The sequence below is a fragment of the Mastomys coucha genome, unplaced genomic scaffold (assembly GCF_008632895.1).
Source record: "Mastomys coucha isolate ucsf_1 unplaced genomic scaffold, UCSF_Mcou_1 pScaffold20, whole genome shotgun sequence".
NCBI lineage: Eukaryota > Metazoa > Chordata > Mammalia > Rodentia > Muridae > Mastomys > Mastomys coucha.
In genome coordinates, this window is record NW_022196903.1 from 86,620,674 (window position 1) to 86,641,986 (window position 21,313).

At 42.7% G+C, this 21,313-nt stretch overlaps 1 protein-coding gene and 1 non-coding gene across 6 annotated transcripts in view; both read right to left on the reverse strand.

The window, feature by feature from the left end:
* Window positions 1–21,313, reverse strand: part of Adamts9 (ADAM metallopeptidase with thrombospondin type 1 motif 9) — a 173,280-nt gene that overhangs the window by 117,632 nt on the left and 34,335 nt on the right. For 4 of the 5 annotated variants that reach the window (XM_031382630.1, XM_031382628.1, XM_031382629.1 and 1 more), the window contains exons 5-14: window positions 20,506–20,589; window positions 20,289–20,404; window positions 19,205–19,245; window positions 18,984–19,089; window positions 15,738–15,884; window positions 14,059–14,200; window positions 12,637–12,744; window positions 4,800–4,945; window positions 344–525; window positions 113–249 (exon numbers count right to left, since the gene is read on the reverse strand). In XM_031382630.1, coding sequence (XP_031238490.1) covers window positions 113–249; window positions 344–525; window positions 4,800–4,945; window positions 12,637–12,744; window positions 14,059–14,200; window positions 15,738–15,884; window positions 18,984–19,089; window positions 19,205–19,245; window positions 20,289–20,404; window positions 20,506–20,589 — 1,209 coding nt within the window. The remainder of the gene's footprint in view (window positions 1–112; window positions 250–343; window positions 526–4,799; window positions 4,946–12,636; window positions 12,745–14,058; window positions 14,201–15,737; window positions 15,885–18,983; window positions 19,090–19,204; window positions 19,246–20,288; window positions 20,405–20,505; window positions 20,590–21,313) is intronic. The other variant, XM_031382627.1, reaches the window with a different exon arrangement.
* Window positions 1,472–1,635, reverse strand: LOC116100224. The gene has a single exon (XR_004122545.1). It is a non-coding gene; the product is annotated as a U1 spliceosomal RNA (small nuclear RNA).

Consider the following 21,313-nt stretch of genomic DNA (forward strand, 5'->3'; position numbering starts at 1 on the left):
GATACACTGCCTAAGTTAGTCACAGATAGAAGCAGCTGTCATTCGATTAAGGAAGCCACAAATCAATTTGGTAACGGGGCAGTTCTATGAAGAAAATGTCACATGGACTCACCCGGCAAAGGCCTTGGACACAGATGTCATTTGTGTCCTGGCCACAGGGGGTTCCGTCAATCACTCTGTCTCGAAGCTGGTAGTAGGCTGTGTTTCCTGCCACTCTGCAGAACAACTTGCATCGGTCCTTCATCAAAACTAGAGAGGAAGATCGTGATGCAATGTGACTTCCAGGCCTGGACTGAATGAATGCCAGCCTGTCAGCCACACACTCCAGCCCCAGTACACTTACTTCCACTGTACTTAGGGACCCAGCGTACACTGGGCAGCAGACCATTGATGTTGAAGTGCTTGCCATCGAAGTGAGCGCACTGCTCCTCGCGGAAGTCTCTCTTCTGCTTCAGGCAAGGCTCGGTGTTGCAGGATTTGAATTTCATTCTCCTCCCTACACAGTACTTCCCACCATTTTTTGGCCTGAGAAAATGGAAAGCAACCGACACAATGTATTGGAAGTTATGTCTCTACTCATCATGACTTCACTTATGATTTGCTGGGTCTTAAGGAAGCAACTTTGGGTTAGTAAATAACAAAAGGGGAAATCGCTTGAGCACTTTAAAGCAAGAATGTACCTGAAGCTGTTGGGCCAGTAATTTTAGTTTATAACATTTGTGCCCCGTGTCCCTGCCCATGGACCCACAAGGCTACCCTGCCCTTGCATCCCATAGAAGGTTCCCTGCCCTATCCATTCTGTGAGGATCCCATCCTGTCCTTCTCAACACTGAGCACTATCTGTGAACTCAAGGCACTCTCTTGGGTGGCTTTACCTCAAGTCTCTGGGCTTTCCCTGAAGGCCTCTGCATCCTTACTGTGTTGGGGCTGGATTCACTACAGTGATCATTTCCAGAGACCTCTTGTGCCCCTCATCTATTCAGGGCTCAGAGTCCCCAAGTCTTTCAGCTTGATTCAGCTCATTTTTAAAAAGATGCTGACCACCAATGCTGTGAGAATAATCCAGTGGTTTACCTCTGCAGAACAGCTGATTGTAGTAACTCTGTTTGTCCCAGGCCCCTTGTCCATGAGACCGATTGGCCTCCCCACCTCTGAGTCCTGCAGAAAGTCCACCTCCCCCAATAAGGTTGAGGTTCGAATTCTGCCGCCCTTCAACTCCTCTGGGTCTACCTTTGCTTAATTGTCAGTGTAAGCAAAAATCAGTCAAACGTTGCCTTGGCACTTACAACTGTGAAATGGGATGTGGCTATTTTATGTCTGGGTTTTGTGGTTGTTTTCTTTGAGACTAGGTTTCATGTATATCAGGCTATTCTAAAACTCCCTATGGAGCTAAGGACAACCTTGAACTCCTAATCCTCCTACCCCATAGCTCCAGAATGTTAGAGATTTTTTGTTTGTTTCTTTCTTTCTTCAGGAGAGAGCTCGAACACAGTCCTCGACTACCACAAATTGTGCAGTCGAGTTTCCCACATTTGGGGAAATCACATGTGTCAGCACATCTGGAACGCAATGGATAAGCCTCGCCCTGGGAAAATCACGTCCATGATCATGGTATCACCCCTGCCAGGTAAGTATTTCTTTTTAAAGATTTATTTATTTATTATATGTAAGTACACTGAGGCTGTCTACAGACACCCCAGAAGAGGGCATTTGATCTCATTACGGATGGTTGTGAGCCACCATGTGGTTCCTGGGATTTGAACTCAGGACCTTTGGAAGAGCAGTTAGTGCTCTGAACTGCTGGGCCATCTCTCCAGCCCCAGAATGGTAGAGTCACAAGCATGCATCACCACACCTAGAATTTGTAACCCTGCTTTGAGGATAGTATGCCAAGTATAAACAGAAAGCCTGATCATATGAGGTTGGTTTTGTTCCCTTCTCCCAAATGACTGTAGTCCTTCAACTGTAAGAATTTTGTAGGGAAAGGTAGTGCTGCCACTAGATTGTTTTCCGTTGGTCCTACACCTTGACCTCTCACAGGAACACACCCTCTTCCACTGCTTGTCATTTTGTCCTTCCCCCTCTTCTTTTCAACAACTCTTCTTTTGGTTTGGTTTATAAACTAGATCAGCACACACACCATATGTTCACCTTTAACCTACTTCATAGGAGGAGGAGAGAGCACCCTAGCTTGCTTACCTCTGTGTTGCTCAAGTAGGTACACTCTGATGACATGCCGTAGTGCAAATTTACTCTCTGCATGAAACTTTGCAAACATCTTTTCCAGATGTGACCCGGACTATAAGTTACACAACTCCCCAACCCCCAGCTATCAGCAGTTGGCCAAATTCATCTTAGAGGTAGGGGAGGCCTCAGAACCCAGCCACAAAGGTTTGAACAGCTCAGAACATACAGCGATCTCAGAACATCATGGAGCTCCAAGAGAAAGTTCACATTTCTTATGTCTCAGTGAATTTTTCAGAGTTATCTTAACTATAAGAAATGGATTTTGAAGGGGGAAAACAAACAAAAAAACAGGTTTTGTTCTGCTTTTCAAGTAGATGCTTTAGGGGCTGGGAGACATATCAATCATGACCATAATGGGGTGAGGGGTGGCAGGGGGGTGGGGGGGCTGTAGATGGTAAGGTTGGTTCTGGCTTCTAGTCTTCCCCTCTCCTTACTGTGCCCTGAGCTCCAGTTTCCCCCTTCTCTCTCTTCCTTTCTTTCTTTCTTTTGGATTGGATATTTTCTTTATTTACATTTCAAATGTTGTTCCCTTCCCAGGTCTCCCCTTTGGAAACCTCCTATCCCACCCCTCCCCCCGCCTCTCTGAGAGTGCTCCCCCACCCACCCACTCCAGTCCTCTCACTCTGGCATTCCCCTACACTGAGTTTCCCCTTTCTTTAAAATGTGTGCACATGGCAGGGGACAGTGACACATGTCTTCAATCCCAGCACTCTGCATATCAAACTCAGTCTGTGACTTTGGTTTTCTGTGTAAAGGCAGATTATAATTTCCTCTTTACCTCTGCATATGGCTTTAATGAATGTAAATGTGCCCTTTTGAACTAAATGTCTCCTAGACAATGTGGTTTCTATCTGATTTGTGTGTACCATATAATATGGAAATTTATAAACATAAACCTTTCAAAATGGAAAAAATTAATCTCATAATTAAAAAATTTGTTTGGCTACTACTATTTTTTCCAACTAGGCAAATACTGAAACTATAGGAAATTCAGCTTTGAAAATTCCGTTAGCTGTATCTTCCAGCTAAAAAAGTCTTTTAAGGTTACCTTGTGCCAAACAGAAATTGAAAGGCCTTCAGGAAGCTGGGAGATTAATTATCACTCTGTACAGGCAGCTTAGGTCATTCCATCAATGTTATACAACCCAACCTGTTAAATTTGGGATCATACACCCTCAAGGTTAGGAAGGAGTTTTTGCAAACACTATTGCAGGTGCATCCTACTCTTAAAGACAGTCGAGTTTTTGTCTACAAATTGGCTGGAACAGAAATATCAACTGCTTTGTATATTTACATGAATTAGAGCAATCAGATTTGGGTTAGCCCAAAAAAACTCCCTCCTGAAATAATGAAGGTAGGCTGATTCCTATGCTTCCAGGCTATCAGCAGACGCTGATGGTGAAGCGGGGATAATTCCTACTCCAGAGTTAGATGAGAAGTTAGAGGTTTCAATAGATCTTTAATGATCCTTTCTGATAAGGCATGCCACAGAACTGATGTCTGTATTGCTTCATTAGTTAATGGATCTTCCATAATAGCCAGTTCTCAACATTTTGAAAATAGTTCATTCTAATCAATGCTTCAGAACCTGGGGAGGGGGTGACAATTACTCAACATTTTGGGTTCTTGCCACCAAGTCTGACAATTTGAATTTGATCCCTGATTGTAAGATTAAAACAGACTCTCTCAGGATATTCTTTGACCCCTATATATATGTTGTGGCATCCATGTGCGTGAGCATGCCCAAGCACCAAAGAATACATATGTAAAGGACTTTAAGCCTTTCTATGGCATCTGTACTGACAAAAATAACATTTAGAATTCCTTTTTTTAGAATGAAACATACATGTCCTGATGTATGTTTAAAAGTAAGATTTTTATAAGAGGTTACTATGGTAAGAGCTCGAGTGGGAAATATCAAGTTCATGATCTTTTTTGCAAACTGACAAATTTGAAATTTCATTGTAATTCTGAAATGTAACCTGTTTTTTAAATTTAAAAGCAAAAGAGAAGCACCCAGAAAGAACAATCATCTGACTTTTTAAATGAGGCTTTTGGCTGATTTGTTCTCCTACCTACTTCCTATTTCTTATTTGTTCCTCTTTTTCTCTTTCCTATTTTCCTATTTCTTATCAACCGATAGGTTCTTTTTCCTGTTTTCAGGAATCCCTGAGCCAAATTTGCGAACAAAATAACAACATAAGGATCCTCAAGTCTGATGGTGTCAGACTTATTGCCCCAATTAGTGCTGGATGTGCCAACTTGCAATTTCTCTGCTCACTCTGAGCATGCTATCCCAAACTCTAGGGTGCAATGACATAGCCTGATCATTAAGAGCAGCCAACGCAAAAACATCCATTGTATGTCAGACAAACTTAAAGAATAACAGCGAATCTGGAAAGGAAAAGAATACCATGGAATTAAAGTGCCTTGGGTACCTTGGGTCTCCCAGCCCTGGAAGTCCACCAGCTCTCTCTCCTCAGCCTCCAGCTGAAGAATTCCTTTTGATTACTTCTCCATCCCTCTGACAGCAATCCCTTCCCGGAACTTACTCTGGTCTGTTGCACTCTCTGATGGCTGTTTTGATGCCTCCTCCGCAGGTTCTTGAGCAGGTCCCAAAGTGACTCCAACTTCCCCAGGATCCATCAATTGCAGGGCCCTCCATTTCTTTGGGAACACAAAATCCAAACTTGCAGTGCTGCATTTAATAAGGGGAAGAGTGAGGGAGAGCTCGGTGCTGTGAGCCATCCTAGGACGACCAGCTGTCCACAGAAATACATCACTTTTAAGTTTCCCCCATGTGCTGGTTTGAAACACCACAAATTCGCTATTTCTATGAGTAATTGAGACTGCAGGCATTTTAATATCATGCTCATTGATTTTTAGGTGGTGTTTGCATTTACAGCTTGCTCTAAAAATTACAAGCCAGTGAGTGGCTGGCTCTATGGTGAATGGGTGGCTCTAATGGCCAGCTTTAAACTGCTCAATTAGTCTGTGTACTTAGAAAAATAAGGAGTGGAAATGGGGCACAGACTGCAGAGAGAGGCCAATAATGAATTAGAGATTTTGCAGAATCTACTAGCAAGGCTTCAAGACTCCACAATCTCACTAAAATCAGAAGCTTTATTAATATCCCTGATTTGAAAACCCCAATTTCGATTACAGTGGGGAGGGGGAGGTAGCTACTTATTAATTCTTCTAAACCCCCTCGCACAAAAGCACTTAGGATCAGACTAAAGCAAAGGGGCAGATTACAGAGAGTCCTAAACTTTATTACATTTTTTTTCTTCTGTCCTGATGGTTTCAGACTCTCCAGCCTGGAGCAGGAAGAGGCCTGTGATGTTAAAAATAATGATAATAGTAAAAACACAATAAAACTCCCCAGCAAGACAAGGAGTGGAGAAGCCCACTTTGAATCCCAGCTTTTGTTCATGTGAGACATAAAGTCCAGGCAATTGAGCTGGGGACAAAAGAAGTGGCAGGAGCCACAGTCACAGGGGGTGACTCCTGTGGCTCTCTTAAACCTCTGAAGTGGAGCACTAGACCTGGACTGTTGTGATGTCTCTGTGGGGAGGGGAAGGGAGAGGTGACGGGTAGAGGAAGGAGGAGGCCTCCGTGGTTTGCAGAGGCAAGCAAGAGATGGGTAAAGGACACAGAGGGATGATCCCTCCCAGGAAAGAAAGGCATGGTGGGGAATGGAAGAGTACAGGCTTGGGCTATCCTGGCCTCTTTCTCTGTAACCATCTTCTCAAGGCATCTGAGGAAGGGGTGCCTGACACGGTGCTGAAAACTGGCTCAGATCTTCAGTAAGAACAATACATCCTCTCCACCACTGAGCCATTTCTGCAGCCATGAGGTTTATTTATTTTTTTCTTCTGTTGTTTTAAAGACAGTCCTTACTAGCCTGAAACTCTCTATGTAGATCAGGCTGCCCTTGATCTCACAGAGATCCACTTGCCGCTGCCTCCTGAGTTCTAGTATTAAAAATGGGCACTATAATATCCAGACTGTTTATTTTTTGATCCTCTTTTTCCATAACGTGTCTCTAGATCCTGCTTTGTGCATAAGTAGCATCACAGACCACAAGGACTCTTCAAATGCGGTTGGTGGCTGTCCTGGGTTTCATGAGAAAGCTGCTTAAGCAAGTTCTGGAGAGCAAGCCAATATGCAGCACTCCTCCATGGTCTCTACCTCAATTTCTGCCTCCAACCTTCTTCCTTGGCTTCTCTCAGTAAAGAAGTGTGATCTGAACCTGTGAGCCAAATAAATCCTTCTTTCCCTAAGTCACTTTTGTCCTGATGTTTTATTATGACAACAGAAAGCTAAGACAACAATCAAGCATTAAGTGGATAGAGTTGAGATCAGATCAGACTTGGATGTATGTGTGTGCACACACACATGTGCTAGTGTGTGTCTCTGTGAGCACCGAATATTATGCATGTACAGAGGCCATAAGAGGAAGTGGGTGTCCTCCTGTTTTACTCTTTACCATATTCTTTTTGAGACAGTGTCTCTCATTCAATCTAGAGCCAGGCTGATTCCCAGCAAGCTCCACTGATCCTCCTGTCTTTTCCTATAATGCTGGGGTACAGGCCTGTATATGGCCATGCATAGCTGTTTACATGAGTTCTGGAACTTGATCCCAGGTTCTCAAGCTTGCACAGCAAGCACTGCTACCCACTGAGTCATCTTCTGCCCCAGTCTTTCTAAGATTCATATGATATTTTCCATGCATGCACCTTTCTAAGAGGTCAGAGAGGGGGGATGTCAAGGTCAAGTTTATTCTAAGAAGTCTTGAAACAAGAGAGTTTCAAACTTCAGTCTCACAAAGAGGATTGAAATGAAAATGTTCATGGGCTTCACAAGAGAACAGAGAAGAGGAGACATTAGTAGTGAGCCATTCATCAAAATAATATTGTAGTAGAAGTCTAGCTTAAAATAGATTACTGCTGAGTTAACAGGGCAGAAAGAAAGGAAGGGAGCAGGGGAAGGACCTGGACAAAGAGAGTGACAATGAGCTGGAGAGAAGGAATACACTGTCAAATCTGAACAATCAACATGAAACAAACAAAATAATAACAACTCCTATGCCGACATAAACATCTCCTTTGGCATCTGCAAACAGATTCCAAGCAATAGGAAGATATGTCGTCTATCTATCTATCTATCTATCTATCTATCTATCTATCTATCTATCTATCTACCTATCTTCATCTCTACCTCTGTCTCTCCTTAGTAAGAGCCATTAGACCTGCCAAAGTTCTAAAACACAATGAAGAGTGTAACTTATTTTCTCTGCATAACCATTTTCTAAAACGGGTTGACACTGGTCTGTACCTATTCTCTGAAAGGCTTGAACTCCATTCTCTAGCTGAATTCATTAACCATTGAAGACAGAGTCTTCTGAAAGGTTGCCCAAGACTCCCCCACCCCCTACACTCCCTCAGAAGCTGTGAGAGTGTCCTGAACTCTCATCAGAAGTGTATCAGAAGACAGGTGAAGAACCACAATATAATGAGCAGTGAGTTTTTTTCTGAGATAAGTCATCTGATTCTACCCTAATCAAGTAAACAAATTGTCATTTAGGAGTTATGTTTATTGTTAGCTACTGTCAACTGGTAGCAGCTCCTGGACTCCTGTGCTCAGAAGGACTTAGAAATCACACATCTGGATGGTGTAAGAATGACTTTCATGTTCAATTTTTAAGGACTCCTGTGGAAACCTGAGAAGTGCATTCCCACAAAACCTGTGACCCTGCACCCACGGACACACTAGGTTTTGTTTTATTCACTTATTTATTTTATATGTACTGATTTATCTGCATATGTCTGTATATCACATGCATAAGAGTTACAGACAGTAGTGAGCTGCCATGTGGGTGCTGGGAATTGAACCTGGGTCTTCTGGAAGAGCAGTCAGTGTTCTCAGCAACTAAACCATCTCTTCACTTAGACATACTAAGATAAATGCTCCACAAGAAATTCAAAATTGGTCCTAGTTATCTTTTATCTCTAGTGGACCTCCAGTCTCCCATCACCTCTCTGCTCACCTTCACCAGACTTGTGGATCTGGAACCATAGAGCCAAAGGATACCCATCAGAGGCCTGTGACACCAGCCATCGAGGTTAACTCCCCTCTCAATTCCTACTACAACAGGAAACATCCAGGACCAAAGCCATCCAGATGGCTAAAGGCCCTCAAAAGAACACAATCTACAATATGACACCTTTAGAGCACAGCTACTCTACTGCAGCAAGCCCTGGATATTCTAATACAACAGAAGCATAAGAAAATGACCTTAAATCCAATCTTATTAAGATGATAGAAGCCTTTAAAGAGGAAATAAATAAATCCCTCAAAGAATACAGGAAAATACAACCAAACAGGTAGAGGTCTTTAAAAAGGAAACTAATAAATCCCTTAAAGAAATACAGGAAAATGCAATTAAATACATGAAGGAAATAAATCAAACTGTTCAAACTGAAAATGGAAATAGAAGCAATAAAGAAAACATAAACTGAGGGAATCTTGGAGATGGAAAACCTAGGGAAGAGAACAGGAACTACAGACACAATCATCACCAACAGAATACAAGAGATGGAAGAGAGAATCTCAGGCATAGAAGATACGATAGAAGAAACTGATATATCAGTCAAAGAAAATGTTAAATCTAAAAAATTTCCGACACAAATCATCCAGGAAATCTGGGATACCATGAAAAGACCTAACTTAAGAAGAAGAATAGAAGAAGAAGTTGAAGAGTCCCAGCTCCAAGGTCCAGAAGCTTATAGAACACAAATCAGACTGGACCAGAAAAAAAACAAAAAACAAAAAACAAAAAACCTCCAGCCACAACCACATAATAATCAAAACATCAAATCTACAGAACAAGGAAAGAATATTAGAAGCTGTGAGGGAAAAAGACCAGTTAACATACAAAGGCAGACCTATCAGAATTACAATTGACACCTCTCAACAGAGATTCTCAAAGCTAGAAGGGCCTGGACAGATATCTTGCAACCTCAAAAAATCCTAGACTACTATACCCAGCAAAACACTGAATCACGATAGATGAAGAAAACAAGATATTTCAAGACAAATCTAAATGTGAACAATATCTATTCACAAATACATTCCTACAGAAAATACTAGAAGGAAAACTTTAACCTAAGGAAGACAACTACATCCAAGAAACATAATAAGTGACTCCATACCAGCAAAACCAAGGGAAGCTCTCTCTCTCTCTCTTTCTCTCTCTCTCCTCTTCTCTTCCCTCTCTCCTCTTCCCTCTTCTCTCTCCCCCCTCTCTCTAAACATAAAAATAACAGGAATTAATAATCACTGGTCATTAATATCTCTCAGCATCAGTGGACTCAATTCCTCAATGAAAAGGATAGACTAACAGGCTAACAGAATGGATGTGAAAACAGAATCCATCATTCTGCCGCACACAAGAAACACTTTGGAAATCAATTTGGTGGTTTCTCAGAAAACTGGGAATAGCTCTACCTCAAGACCCAGATATACCACTCCTAAGCATATACCCGCACATGGTCTACCATCCCACAAAGACACTTGCTCAACTATGTCCATAGTAGCTTTATTGATAATAGTCAGAAACTGGAAACAACCTACATGTCCTGAAGAAAGGATAAAGAAAATGTGGTACACAATGAATACTATTAAGCTATTAAAAAAAAGACACCATGAATTTTGCAGGCAAATAGATGGAACTTGAGAATATATGAGTGAGGTAACAGTCTGAAAAGGACATGCATGGTATGCACTCACTTATAAGTGAACATTAGCCATAAAATACAGGATACCCATGCCATCTCCACAGACCCAAAGAAGCTAAACGAGAAGGAAGGCCCAAGTGAGGATGCTTGAATCTCCTGTAGAAGGGGGAATAAAATAGTTGTAGGAGGCAGATGGGGAGGGGAAGAAGGAGTGGGGTGGGTCTCAGGATTAGGTGTTGGGAGGGACAAAAGAAATGGCCAGATGGCCATGAAAATGAATGGAAATCTGCAACTAACAGGGGTGGAGATTTGGGGGACATCTTGTGGATATGACAGAGACATGAGATAAGGGAAGCACCCAAGAATCAATGGGGGTGACCTTAGCTGTGACTCACAGCATTGGGGATATGGAGCATGAAGAGACCACCTACTGTAGCCAGGCAGGAACCTGAGTAGAGCAACAGGGACAACAACCCACCCACAAAACTTTTGACCCAAAATCTATCCTGTTCACCAGAAATGCAGGGACAGGGGATGAGAGGGAGACCAAAGGAATGGATAACCAATAACTAGCCCAACTTGAGACCCACCCCATTGTCAAGCACCAATCCCTGACACTATTAATGATAGACTGGAGTCTACCATTGTTGGCCTCTGAGAGGATCCACCCAGCAGCTGATTCAGAGGGATTCAGAGACCCACAGCCACACAGTGGATGGAACTTGGGGATTCTTATGGAAGAGTTGGGGGAAAGATTGTGGGCCCCAAAGGAGATAGGAATTTGACAGGAAGACCAAGAGAATCAAACTAAGCTGGACCCTTGGGGCTCTTAGAGACTGAACCACCAACCAAACAGCATACAAGGGCTGGACCTAACCACAGAAACCCCCTGCCTCCACATATGCAGCTTGGTCTTCAGGTGGGTCCTAAACACCTGGAGTGGAGGCTAACCCAAAAGCTGTTGCCTGCATATGGGATAAGTTCTTTTAGTTGGGCTACCTTGTCTAGTCTCAGTGGGAGGAGGATGCAACTAGCCCTGAAGAAACTTGATGTGCCAGAGTAGGAGTACATGGGGGAGGGGCTCCACCCTCTCAGAGTAGAAGGGGAGGGGGTAGGGCAGAAGGATTGTGGGAGGGGGTCACCAGTAGAAGGGGAGTGAGTGGGATGTAAAGTGAATAAAGTAAAAAAATAAGAATAAATTAAAAAAATAAATAAAAAATAAATTCATTTTTGAACAACATTCTTTCTCCTTCCTTCCTTCCTTCCTTCCTTTATTCCTTCTTCCCTCTCTTTCTTTCTTCTTTCTTTCTTTCTTTCTTTCTTTCTTTCTTTCTTTCTTTCTTTCTTTCTTTCTTTCTTTCTTTCTAGATGATGAAAGTTCCAGAAGCTAGTATGTCTATTGTTTCTTGTTAAGCTCTTACTCTGGAAAGTTGCACTTTGAATTAATGTTTTAGAACCCAACCTTGGGGAAGAGAGAGGATAAGCTCTCTGGCTTTGTCCTCAGTGTAACTGATCACCATCTTCAGAAACACCATTTGACCAGACGCTTGCCGCATCCTGTCTCCTTTCACCATAGCCACCTTGAGAGATGAGTCATAAAAACAAAGACCTCATGTTTCCTCAGTGGAAAGTGAAGTCACTCAGAGGGCCGAGTTCAGGGTCTGTCAAGCAACCCACTGTCCCTCAGACAAAAGAGGCAGAGCCGTGAGAGGGAGGGTTCACCCTGGAAGGGTTTGGGGCAGTTCTTCCCCAGATCTCAGGGGAAATTCTTGTTTTGTTTTGTTTTGTGCTTCCCTATGTACAAAACCAGTTAAGGGAGAATAAAATTCTGCCATCAATTTCTTAGTTCTTCTTCCAAGGAAACATCCTGCATATCATACAAGGTAAGGTAGAGGCACAGGAACTCAGATGTTCAAAACTGTTCAAAGGGAGCAGTAAAATAAAATAAAATAAATGAACAGACGGAGAAAAGGCAAGAAATGCTAAGAAGGACAAGAATTTTGGGAACAGCCCCCACAGACTGCATCCAGGGTGAGAGACACAAGCCACATGAACCTAGAGCTAAGACTTTCCTTCAGCAGATGGTTGGGTGTGATGAGGAAATGGAGGAACCACTGCCATTGTCCATAGGTACGCCCCAGGTGCAGAAGGTCAGATCAATCATACTCCTAACGGCGCGGAACCCTGTCATCGCTGGCCCTCACAGACAGTAAATTTAGATATTAATAAACTGATGTGAATCATTAAAACCAAAAGCAGCTCATGAAAATCTGGGTTAAGATATGTCCCAGGTAACAAACATCATGGCACTATACAAAAGAAAAAAAAAACACACTCAGTAAGAAGCCTGGGAAAAGAGCAATGCAAACACCAGGTTTGCAGAGTCATGGCGTTTCTTTGATTCTAATAAGATCAACTGTAATAGCATTCCAGTACCATTCGCAGAAGTGGGAAAAAAAAATCACTACTCATTAAACTGTGTAGACGTTAAAATTGTTTCACAGCACTCAATTGCAAGCTGTACCTTCATCCTCCAAAGAGTACATATGCTGGAACACACCATAATAGAGTACACACCACCATACCACACGGACTCCAAGTCAGGAGCATGTCTGTCTCTGGAGGAGAGGCCACACAGGGTGTTACTTGCCTTTCCAGGCTCACACTCCGTTCCATCTGCCCAGGGCGTGTGCTGAGTCCTGCAGCCTTTGTGCGCTCCATCCACATTATTGCACCAGAGCCGTCTGCACTGCATCTGCTCCATGCAGGGAAAGATGAGACGTGGCGTAAGCATGCCGCAGGGGCAAGAATCCCTTTCAACTCATGCTTTGCAGGTGCTAAAAGCTTACCAGTTAGGCTGGCCTGGCTGGCCAGCAAGACACTGGGTTTTCCTGTCTCTGCCTCCCTAGCACTGGGATTGAGCCAGGGCTACCACACAGCATTTTCACACTGGTTCTGGGAATCAAACTTGGCTCTTCCTGCTTTCAAGGAAAGGCAGGAAGTTTCATCTACTGAGCCAAACCTCCAGGCTCTCGAGGTACACTTTAAAAGATGCTTCCAAACCCTTAACTTTATCCTAATGATTAAGGCAAACCATACCTACAGGAGAAACGTTTAAAAGCTACCAGACATGCGTGTTTTAAAAAACAGAAAAAGAAGCCTCTAAGCACCTGAATTTTTAGTACTTTTCATTCTCCTTTTGATGTTGAAGACATATGCTCTCACACAGTCTGTTCTGGTGTATATTCCCAAGTACTGAGCATTTTCACTGCCGTGTAAAAAGTGACACTAAAGTGTGCTTGATCTCTCTCCCATTGACCTTTCCTCACCCTAGGACGTTCCAAGACAGAGTTACTTGGCTCATGCTGGCCTCAGGATTGTTTTCTATCATTCTGCCTCAACACTATCATGCTCAACTCAATGGCTTCATTTTTGTATGGGTGACAGAGAAATAGACATCATTTTAGATGGAGTTATTTGAACTTTTAAATCATCATTTCCACAGAATCCCTCTATTTCCCAACCCACCAACCATTACTTGAAGGTCCTCTTCAACAAAACTAAGACACATTCCCAAAGACACAGCCTGAGGCACCCGAGGACAAAGTTATCTACACAGATTCTTATCTCAGACATCAGAATACCACCCAGCCACCCAGCCACCCAACCAGCTAGATAATGATCAGAAGTGACCCAGCTGGTCACAGAACACACCCTTGACAAGTTATGTCTGGAAGCCGGAATTGTCTCATGAATTCCTTGTACAGATCTGGAGGAGCCCCTAATTCAGGTGACTTTTACATACAAGGAGAACAATGAGCTGACCTCCTCAACCTCAGGCTCTTGTGCCAACTCTCTGCAAGTGACAATGCCATCTCCCCTTTGAGATGTTGCAGGAATGCAATGAGAAACTACTAAGCCCACCATGGCCTCAGACACAACCGCTGACAGCAAGGTTCATTCTGAACCTTCACTTGGGTAACTGATTCAGAGTGAGAATCAAGTGGGAAAAGGTAACCATAAACAAGCTCAGAATCACCAGTTGAGGGCAGAGACTACCCGGAACACTTACCATATATGGGCACACTTGAGAGCCTGGCCCAAAAATCAGTTCACATTGTTTATTTACGTTGTAGAGAAGGCCAGGCAGTTGGGAAGGCAAAGGATAGGTCCTGGATTCAGGTTCATTCAACAAGCACTCTCCATACCCAGTGCTATGGGAAGCAGAAACATACGGATGGTGAGACAGGCTCTTGAGGGTTGCAGAGACAAACAAAGGCCACACATGCACCTAATGGCAGCAAGGACTTGTCCTTTTGGCCTTTATTCTCTTCATCCACGGTTAGGTCAAGGGTCGGTCTAGAATCAAAAACTGTATTTCTGTAGAAAGATATTCCACACATATGATACAGCCAGGGGATATGGTATCTGAGAGAATTAATCTCCTGTAGGAGTCATTTCTTTTCAAACCTTCTCAATAGACAGTAAGCCTCTTAGGGCCACAACTATGTTTGATTATCTTTGCACTGGGCCTGGTCTGGAGCACAAGGTATTCAGTAAATGCTTGCTGAACAATGAGTAAGGGCTCCATGACTCATAGCAAGATAGCATCTCAAACCACCTGCTTAGAAGGAAAACATCAGCCTTCCAGTCCATCCAGGTTTCTGCAAATGTCTTTCCTGGAAAATCTGCACCAGCTAAGTTCTGATTAACAAAGCCCTCTCCATCTGTGGTTGCAGAAATATAAACCAGTGACCCGAGGCAATTGCTTTAACTTTCTGCACTTCTGAGAAAGGAGACTACTGAGTCTGTGATGTGTGGGCATTGTATAACATAACGGGGTCATTGAGGAACCTTAAAAAAAAAGGACATAAGAAAGGGGCAGAAAAGATAGAGAGAGAGAGGGGGACAGAAAGAGAGAGAGAGAGAGAGAGAGAGAGAGAGAGAATGCCCTTATTTTTACCACACACTCTCTTGTCGCAACCTCTCATTACCCCATTCCTCCCCAAGCCTCGATTACTAGGTTAGCAGTACATAAATATTTGGGCCCTTCATCATCAGAGCACTCTCCAAAGGCCTGAATAAATTTCAAAGCATTTACACAAACACAGAAATATTTGCATAGTCCCTTTACAAACCCTGCTCTGTGCTCAGATCAGTTTGTAATCTTCCAAACATTGGCAAGGCTATGAACTAACAGATGTTATAGAGTAAATTTTTTTTTTCTCCTTCAAGAAATGTTATCAAGAGCAACAAGACAAAAAGAATTCTGGATTCTGTATTTTCTTTCCCTTCGTGGGTTACTTCATACAGGCCAGACACTAGAGCTGCAGTTCTTAACCTTTCTAATGCTGTGACTCTTTTTTTTGTTTTGTTTTGTTTTTTGTTTTTTTTTGGGGTAGGATTTCTCTGTATAGCTCTGCCTGTCCTGGAACTCACTCTGTAGACCAGGCTGGCCTCGAACTCAGAAATCTTCCTGCCTCTGCTTCCCAAGTGTTGGGATTAAAAGCGTGCGCCACTACTGCCCGGCAATACTATGACTCTTAAACACAGTTCCTCGCATAGTGGTGACTCCCCAGCTATTAAATTATTTTGTTGCTGCTTCATAACTGTAATTTTGCTACCGTTATAAATCATAATCTAAATGTCTGATATGCAAGATATCTGATATGAGACCCCAAAAGGGTTGCTATCCACAGGCTGAGAACTGAAGCACGAGAGGCTGTTATTAAAAGAGAGCTTAGGTCTTACTCTAAGAACTCAGTGATGTATTTCCGACTGCACTTTGACCACATCCAGGGGTTGGTGTAGAAGTTCAGTGTTGGTGCCATGACATGCTGGGGGCTCTTAACGCCTTCTTCTTTGCATTTATTGCTGTCATCGTGAGGCATATTAAACCTAAAGTCAACGAAGCAATGGTGAGAATGTCAGAACACACCAGTGGTCCGTGCTGGCATCATTGCTTAACAAATCTAAGGTGAAAGTGCAACTAATGACCTGTTGTGCTGTGGATAAGAGTCTGAATGAGCAGAATAAATTATAGGACAATTTTAGATGGAGCGTAGTATATCAGATGATTTTTATCGAATTTGATTTAAGTGCCTTTAGTGAACACAGAAAGGTATGCACAGGCCATTGGTTGGGTGTAAGTATGCATTTTGGAACTGTAGAGGCTCTGAATGTGCAGTAGTTGGTGCTAGACTACAGTAGTTGGAAATGCTAGTAGACAGCTAAAGGGAAATCCATAGAACAAGATTTTGGCAGGATGTTATACTGTTGTCGATATAAAGAATAAAACGGTATCATAAATGGAAGCCAAGCACTTCGTAATAAGAGGATCCCTTTGGGCCTTGCATCTTCCATTTTTTTGGTCAGGGTGACGAGTAATATACCTGCGTTTATCAAGTAAAGTATCATTATGAAGGTATATAAAGTATGCACATGAACTTATAAGGAGCGACACAGAGACCACAGGCATATATGCTCAGCCAGCTGAAGTAGAGATGGCAAAGAGATTCACATGCCAATGCCAGCTCACTGGAACTGGCTTCCTGAAAAGCCAGGCATCAAAAGATTCTTAAACTCTTTCCTGTTCTGCCTGAGGGGAGGCTGTGGAGCACCGCCAGTGTCCTCTTGGGCTGTGGCAGCGTCCTTCACACATACTTTTCATTCTTGGCTTCACCAGAGGAAGTGGGGGGAAAATGATAGCATTTCCTCAACGTGCACCCCCTCCATGACCCACATGGCCTTCCAGCCCAGGCAATTATCCACCAGTTGACAAGGTCAAGGGGTCATCTTTTCTCTCTGGGAAAGGCTACTGTCAATCAGAACATGGAGCATGTGGTTAATTTAGCACGGAGAGAGGAATTCCCTTCCCCAGTTCATGCTGAACTCAGGAAGTGTGAGTGAGATGGAGGGGTGTAGACCTGTTTCATATAAAAGAAAAATCTGGACTAAAGCCCTGTGCATCTGTTCCACTAATTCTTTTGTGTTCTGTTTCTTTTTTCTTTAAAAAAAATATGTGGGTTCTTGAGTTTGCCAGTAGAGATGGAAAAATGTGATCTGTATTAGATGAATTTACTAAAAGGTTTTAATATTACAGATCCCTTTTTCTTCGAAGAAGCTACATAGCTTGCAGGTGCCAGCTATGGAGTCGCGACAACACTGGTTCTAGCACACCTCAAGCAAGGAAGGCATACAACCCTCCCTTGCTCCTTTGTGGTGGACAGGAACTGCCCTCTACTCCCAACTTACCAAAACTAAGTAAAACGGAGTCTATTTATTTTCTCATACAAATAAACAGAAGCTTGTTTTCATTCAAACAAGCACATTTGCTCACTGCTGGGGATGTAATAACTATTGTTTGAATATCTACTGACCGACAGTAACCGAGACTGTTCACTGCCATTTTATACTGGAACGTGTATTCAGTGTTTTGGATGATCCATTTCACCACTCATTTGATGCAGCGAACAGTACGGTTGACCCACTGCATCCGTGGATCACACACCCACAGGTTTCATTCATTGTGGATGGAAAGTACTTAGGGGGGAAAACAAACTTGTTTCTGTACTGAATGGGCACGGACTTTTCCCCCCACTACTCAATGCAATATAACAGCTATTTGTGCTGTATTAGTATTATGAGTATTATTTAAACAATAAATATCATTTAAAGTATAAAGCAAAATACGCATAGGTGATGTCAAAATTCAATGCCTCTTCATTAAGAGGGCTTGAGTATCTGTGGAGTTTGGTGTTTATAACAGGTATGGAAAACAGCCTCCTACAGACGCCTAAGGATGAGTGTACAATTCTCTACTCTTTGTGGATGAGCAAGTAAGAGAGACAGAGCTCTCAATACTTGGTCAGTTCAAGTTCATAGTATTACTCACATGAGGAACCTGGAAATGGAAGTCGTCTTGGGGATTCTTTATGTTTCACGACTGTCTTGGGAATCAGAAGGACCAGGGAGATGCTGACTAAATCTGTGTGGCCTGACCACACTGAAAGCTTTGACTACATTCTAAACATTAAATCTCTAATAGTGTTTTCCTTGCGAGAAAATGGCAAAGATGTGTTCTTACACAGGGTTGAAAAGCACTGGATAAATTAAACTTGTGTGTGCGCGCATGTATGTGTGTACATGTGAGCATATATCTTGCTCTGTCCATAGCACAGCATGTACAAGAGCTCTTTAAAAAGCCTTGGAACTGAAAAGCTTTCCTCACTGATAATGTTAGCTCGATACAAAGCTGAAATCTGACACAAAAGGGCATTCAGCTAGACTACACTAGGGATTCTCTTGAAAAAGCCAGTTAAAAGATACCAATGATATATACTTCAATTATTTTAGAGATACACTAATATGGTTCGAAATTAGGACAATTTCAGATATGTTTAGACTGATTTCCCTGTCTTCTCTCTGTTCTCTTTGTTTTTTCTCTCTCTCTTACTGTTTTCTCCCCCCGTCTCTGAAAAACAAACAGGGAAAGTTATCTCTTAATGGCCACGTTCTGATCATAATCTGGAAATGAGTCTTTTTCTGCTTCTTTGTTCATTTTCTTCTCTGAAGGAGCGGTATTACTGTTGCAGACAATACCTGTCTGAGTTATAGCCATGTATAGCCAGCATCGGGAATGGTCTGGATTTGTCAAAAACATTGAGGCAACCTTCCAGACACATATGTTGAATCAAGAAAGTTCTCCAAGCTAATTCATCCTTTACTGCATTAAAAGGAATTAAAATGCATCTTTCTTTGAGTCTCCAATAGTAGGAGAGAAATTATCAAGTCTTGGCACGTCAGACATACACAGTTCAACCAAAGGCGCGTAGAACTGGGCCTGAAGAGAGTGGATTGCTTTGACTCAATTTCTCACAAAGGTTCAGCTCTTTTAATCCTGCCAAATCTACTCTGAAGTATTGGCTTCACTAAAGTTAAGAAAATACTCACTGGTAAAAAACAAAGTTTTAGGAGACACTAAATAGAATGACTTACACATGGCCCAGCTCATGAGCTATTGTGAAAGCTGTGCTCAGCCCGCTGTCTTCACTAATGGAACAGCTTCGGTAGGGGTCGCAAATGGTTCCCAATTCAGCAAGACCTGTTAGGAGGGAAGGGGAGAAACCAATGTGGATTTACTTTAAAAAGCAATTATGATTCAAAAGAGAAACATGGAGGAAACCGGTTTAGCCATGGGGACTTGTATGAGGACTCACCCAAGGTGTCACATTTGTCCTGCGCTCTGCAGATATCCTCCCTAGGAGCAGAACAGATGCAGGCTTTTGACAATATCAGAGTAAAGATCAACAGTAGAGAATCCCCCAGAGACTTCTAGTTCCTTTTAGGGAGGGGATTAGCAAAAGGCTAGCTAGCAAGGTCAGGGTCTTGCAACCCCACAAACTTTGTGAAGCATGGATTTAAGGGTTAAAGGTTACATGGAGAAGTCTATTGCTGTCTCCAGGGTAGCCACAGCACAGTTAGACATCCTCCACCTGGCCCCAGAAAGGCTCTCCTCAATACCCTAGAGCATGAGACTATAAAGTACTCACTGATTTGCACTTAATTCATTGAAGAGGAATGATAGGCCGGGAGTTGTGGCTCAGTTGGAAAGTCCACATACAAGGGCTGGGTAAAGCCCTGGGTTCAATCCCCAGTAATGGGTTGTGGGACCATGGGAGTGTTTATAGTTGTCAGAGGTGGTACGACAAACCATGATAAGAGAAACCAATAAGCCAGCACCTCTCTGTTGCCCTGGACATTTCAGAAACACCCTTTGAGAGTAGCGTATCCTATAAAAATTGAGAGGCTTTTGTATTTTTTTTTAAATTCCTTCTTTCTGGCTTCTTGCAAAAAGAAAAAGCGTGCCAGTTAGCAACCCAAGCCTCAGGTCCTACACGGCAGCCACAAGCTGGGTGTTAGCAGGACCTTTCCCTGCTGTGGAAGGGCATTTGCTTTTAGGCTTGCCTTACAGACCGAGTCCTCATGAGGCATGTATACTATAGAGCTTCTCAGTCAGAGTAGTAACCCCCCTTATCCCCAGGGCACATGCAGCAGTGTTTGGTGACCCTGCTGCTTGTCATAGTTGAGAGGAGAGTGCTACTGGTGTGTGGAGAACAGAGGCGAGGGATGCTGGCAAAAGCACTGTGGCGCTCAGGACAGCCAGAGTAACAAAGAGTTCATTGCTATACATAGTCCATAGGGACTAGGCTAAGAACCTCCCCTAGTAGGACTGGCTGCCTGCAATGCAGAACTCCTCCCACTGCTGACACCAAGGATCCGATGAACCAGTGATCCATTTACCTTGTGACCAGAACAGCTGTGTCGTGCTGAATCCCACCCAAGTAGCTCTTGGAATGCTGCCACTGGCAAAAGTTCTTTAATGTTGTCTGGGCATTGAAATTTATGTAAGGTCCTTCCTAAACACAGAGAAGAAGTGCTCTTGGTCTATGCAACAACACCAATTAGATATGCCATTTCGGATACAGATAGAAAAAAAGAGAAAAATAAACTTTATTACCTGTTCATTATGAATCACAACTAAGTTCACAATAACAATATTAATTAAATTTCCAATACTTGAGTCTTTATAGATAGAAGCTACCTGCAACCGAGATAAATTTTTCAAAGTTAATGGTGGGCTCTCTGTGTAAACAATAAGCAATTCACTTCTTAGGTTGGGCTCCATCACTTCCTACGTTTTGTGCAACACATGTGGTCAATGGTTCTGAGCGTTCACTATACAAATATTGACTTACAGCCTCATTGTAAAATTCATAGATGGCAGGGTTTTTTTTTTTTTTTAACATAAAAATGAACTCTAGCAAATTTAAATTCTGAGGTACTTTCCCTTGAAGCTGCATCACTGTATAACTTAATAGTTATTTGTCCCAAAGCATTCCATATTAATTTTCCATCAAGCACTTGGCTGCCACTTGAAGTCTTAGGTCCCCACATAAATGTTGATACACGTTCCTCATGCTCATTGTCCATTTATACGCTCAACAGCAGTATAAACTGGTTTTGCACTGTTATTATTACTAATTACTATTATTATTATTAACTATTTATGTCAGCTATGTTAGCCGGTGCTTACCATAGACTTAGATTCTGACAGAAAACTGGATATGCCCGTAGTTCCCACAGAAAAACCCTAGGCTAGGCACTACCACCATCCCTTTGAAACAAGAGAGGTCATGGAGGCTCAGACCGATAAAGTAACTAGCCTAAGGCTCTATGGCAGCAAGCAGCAGAGCCATAAGTTACAATCTAGGTCATCTGACCGGAAAGCCAGGTCTGTAGGCAAAACCTTCTGACAAGCCGACACA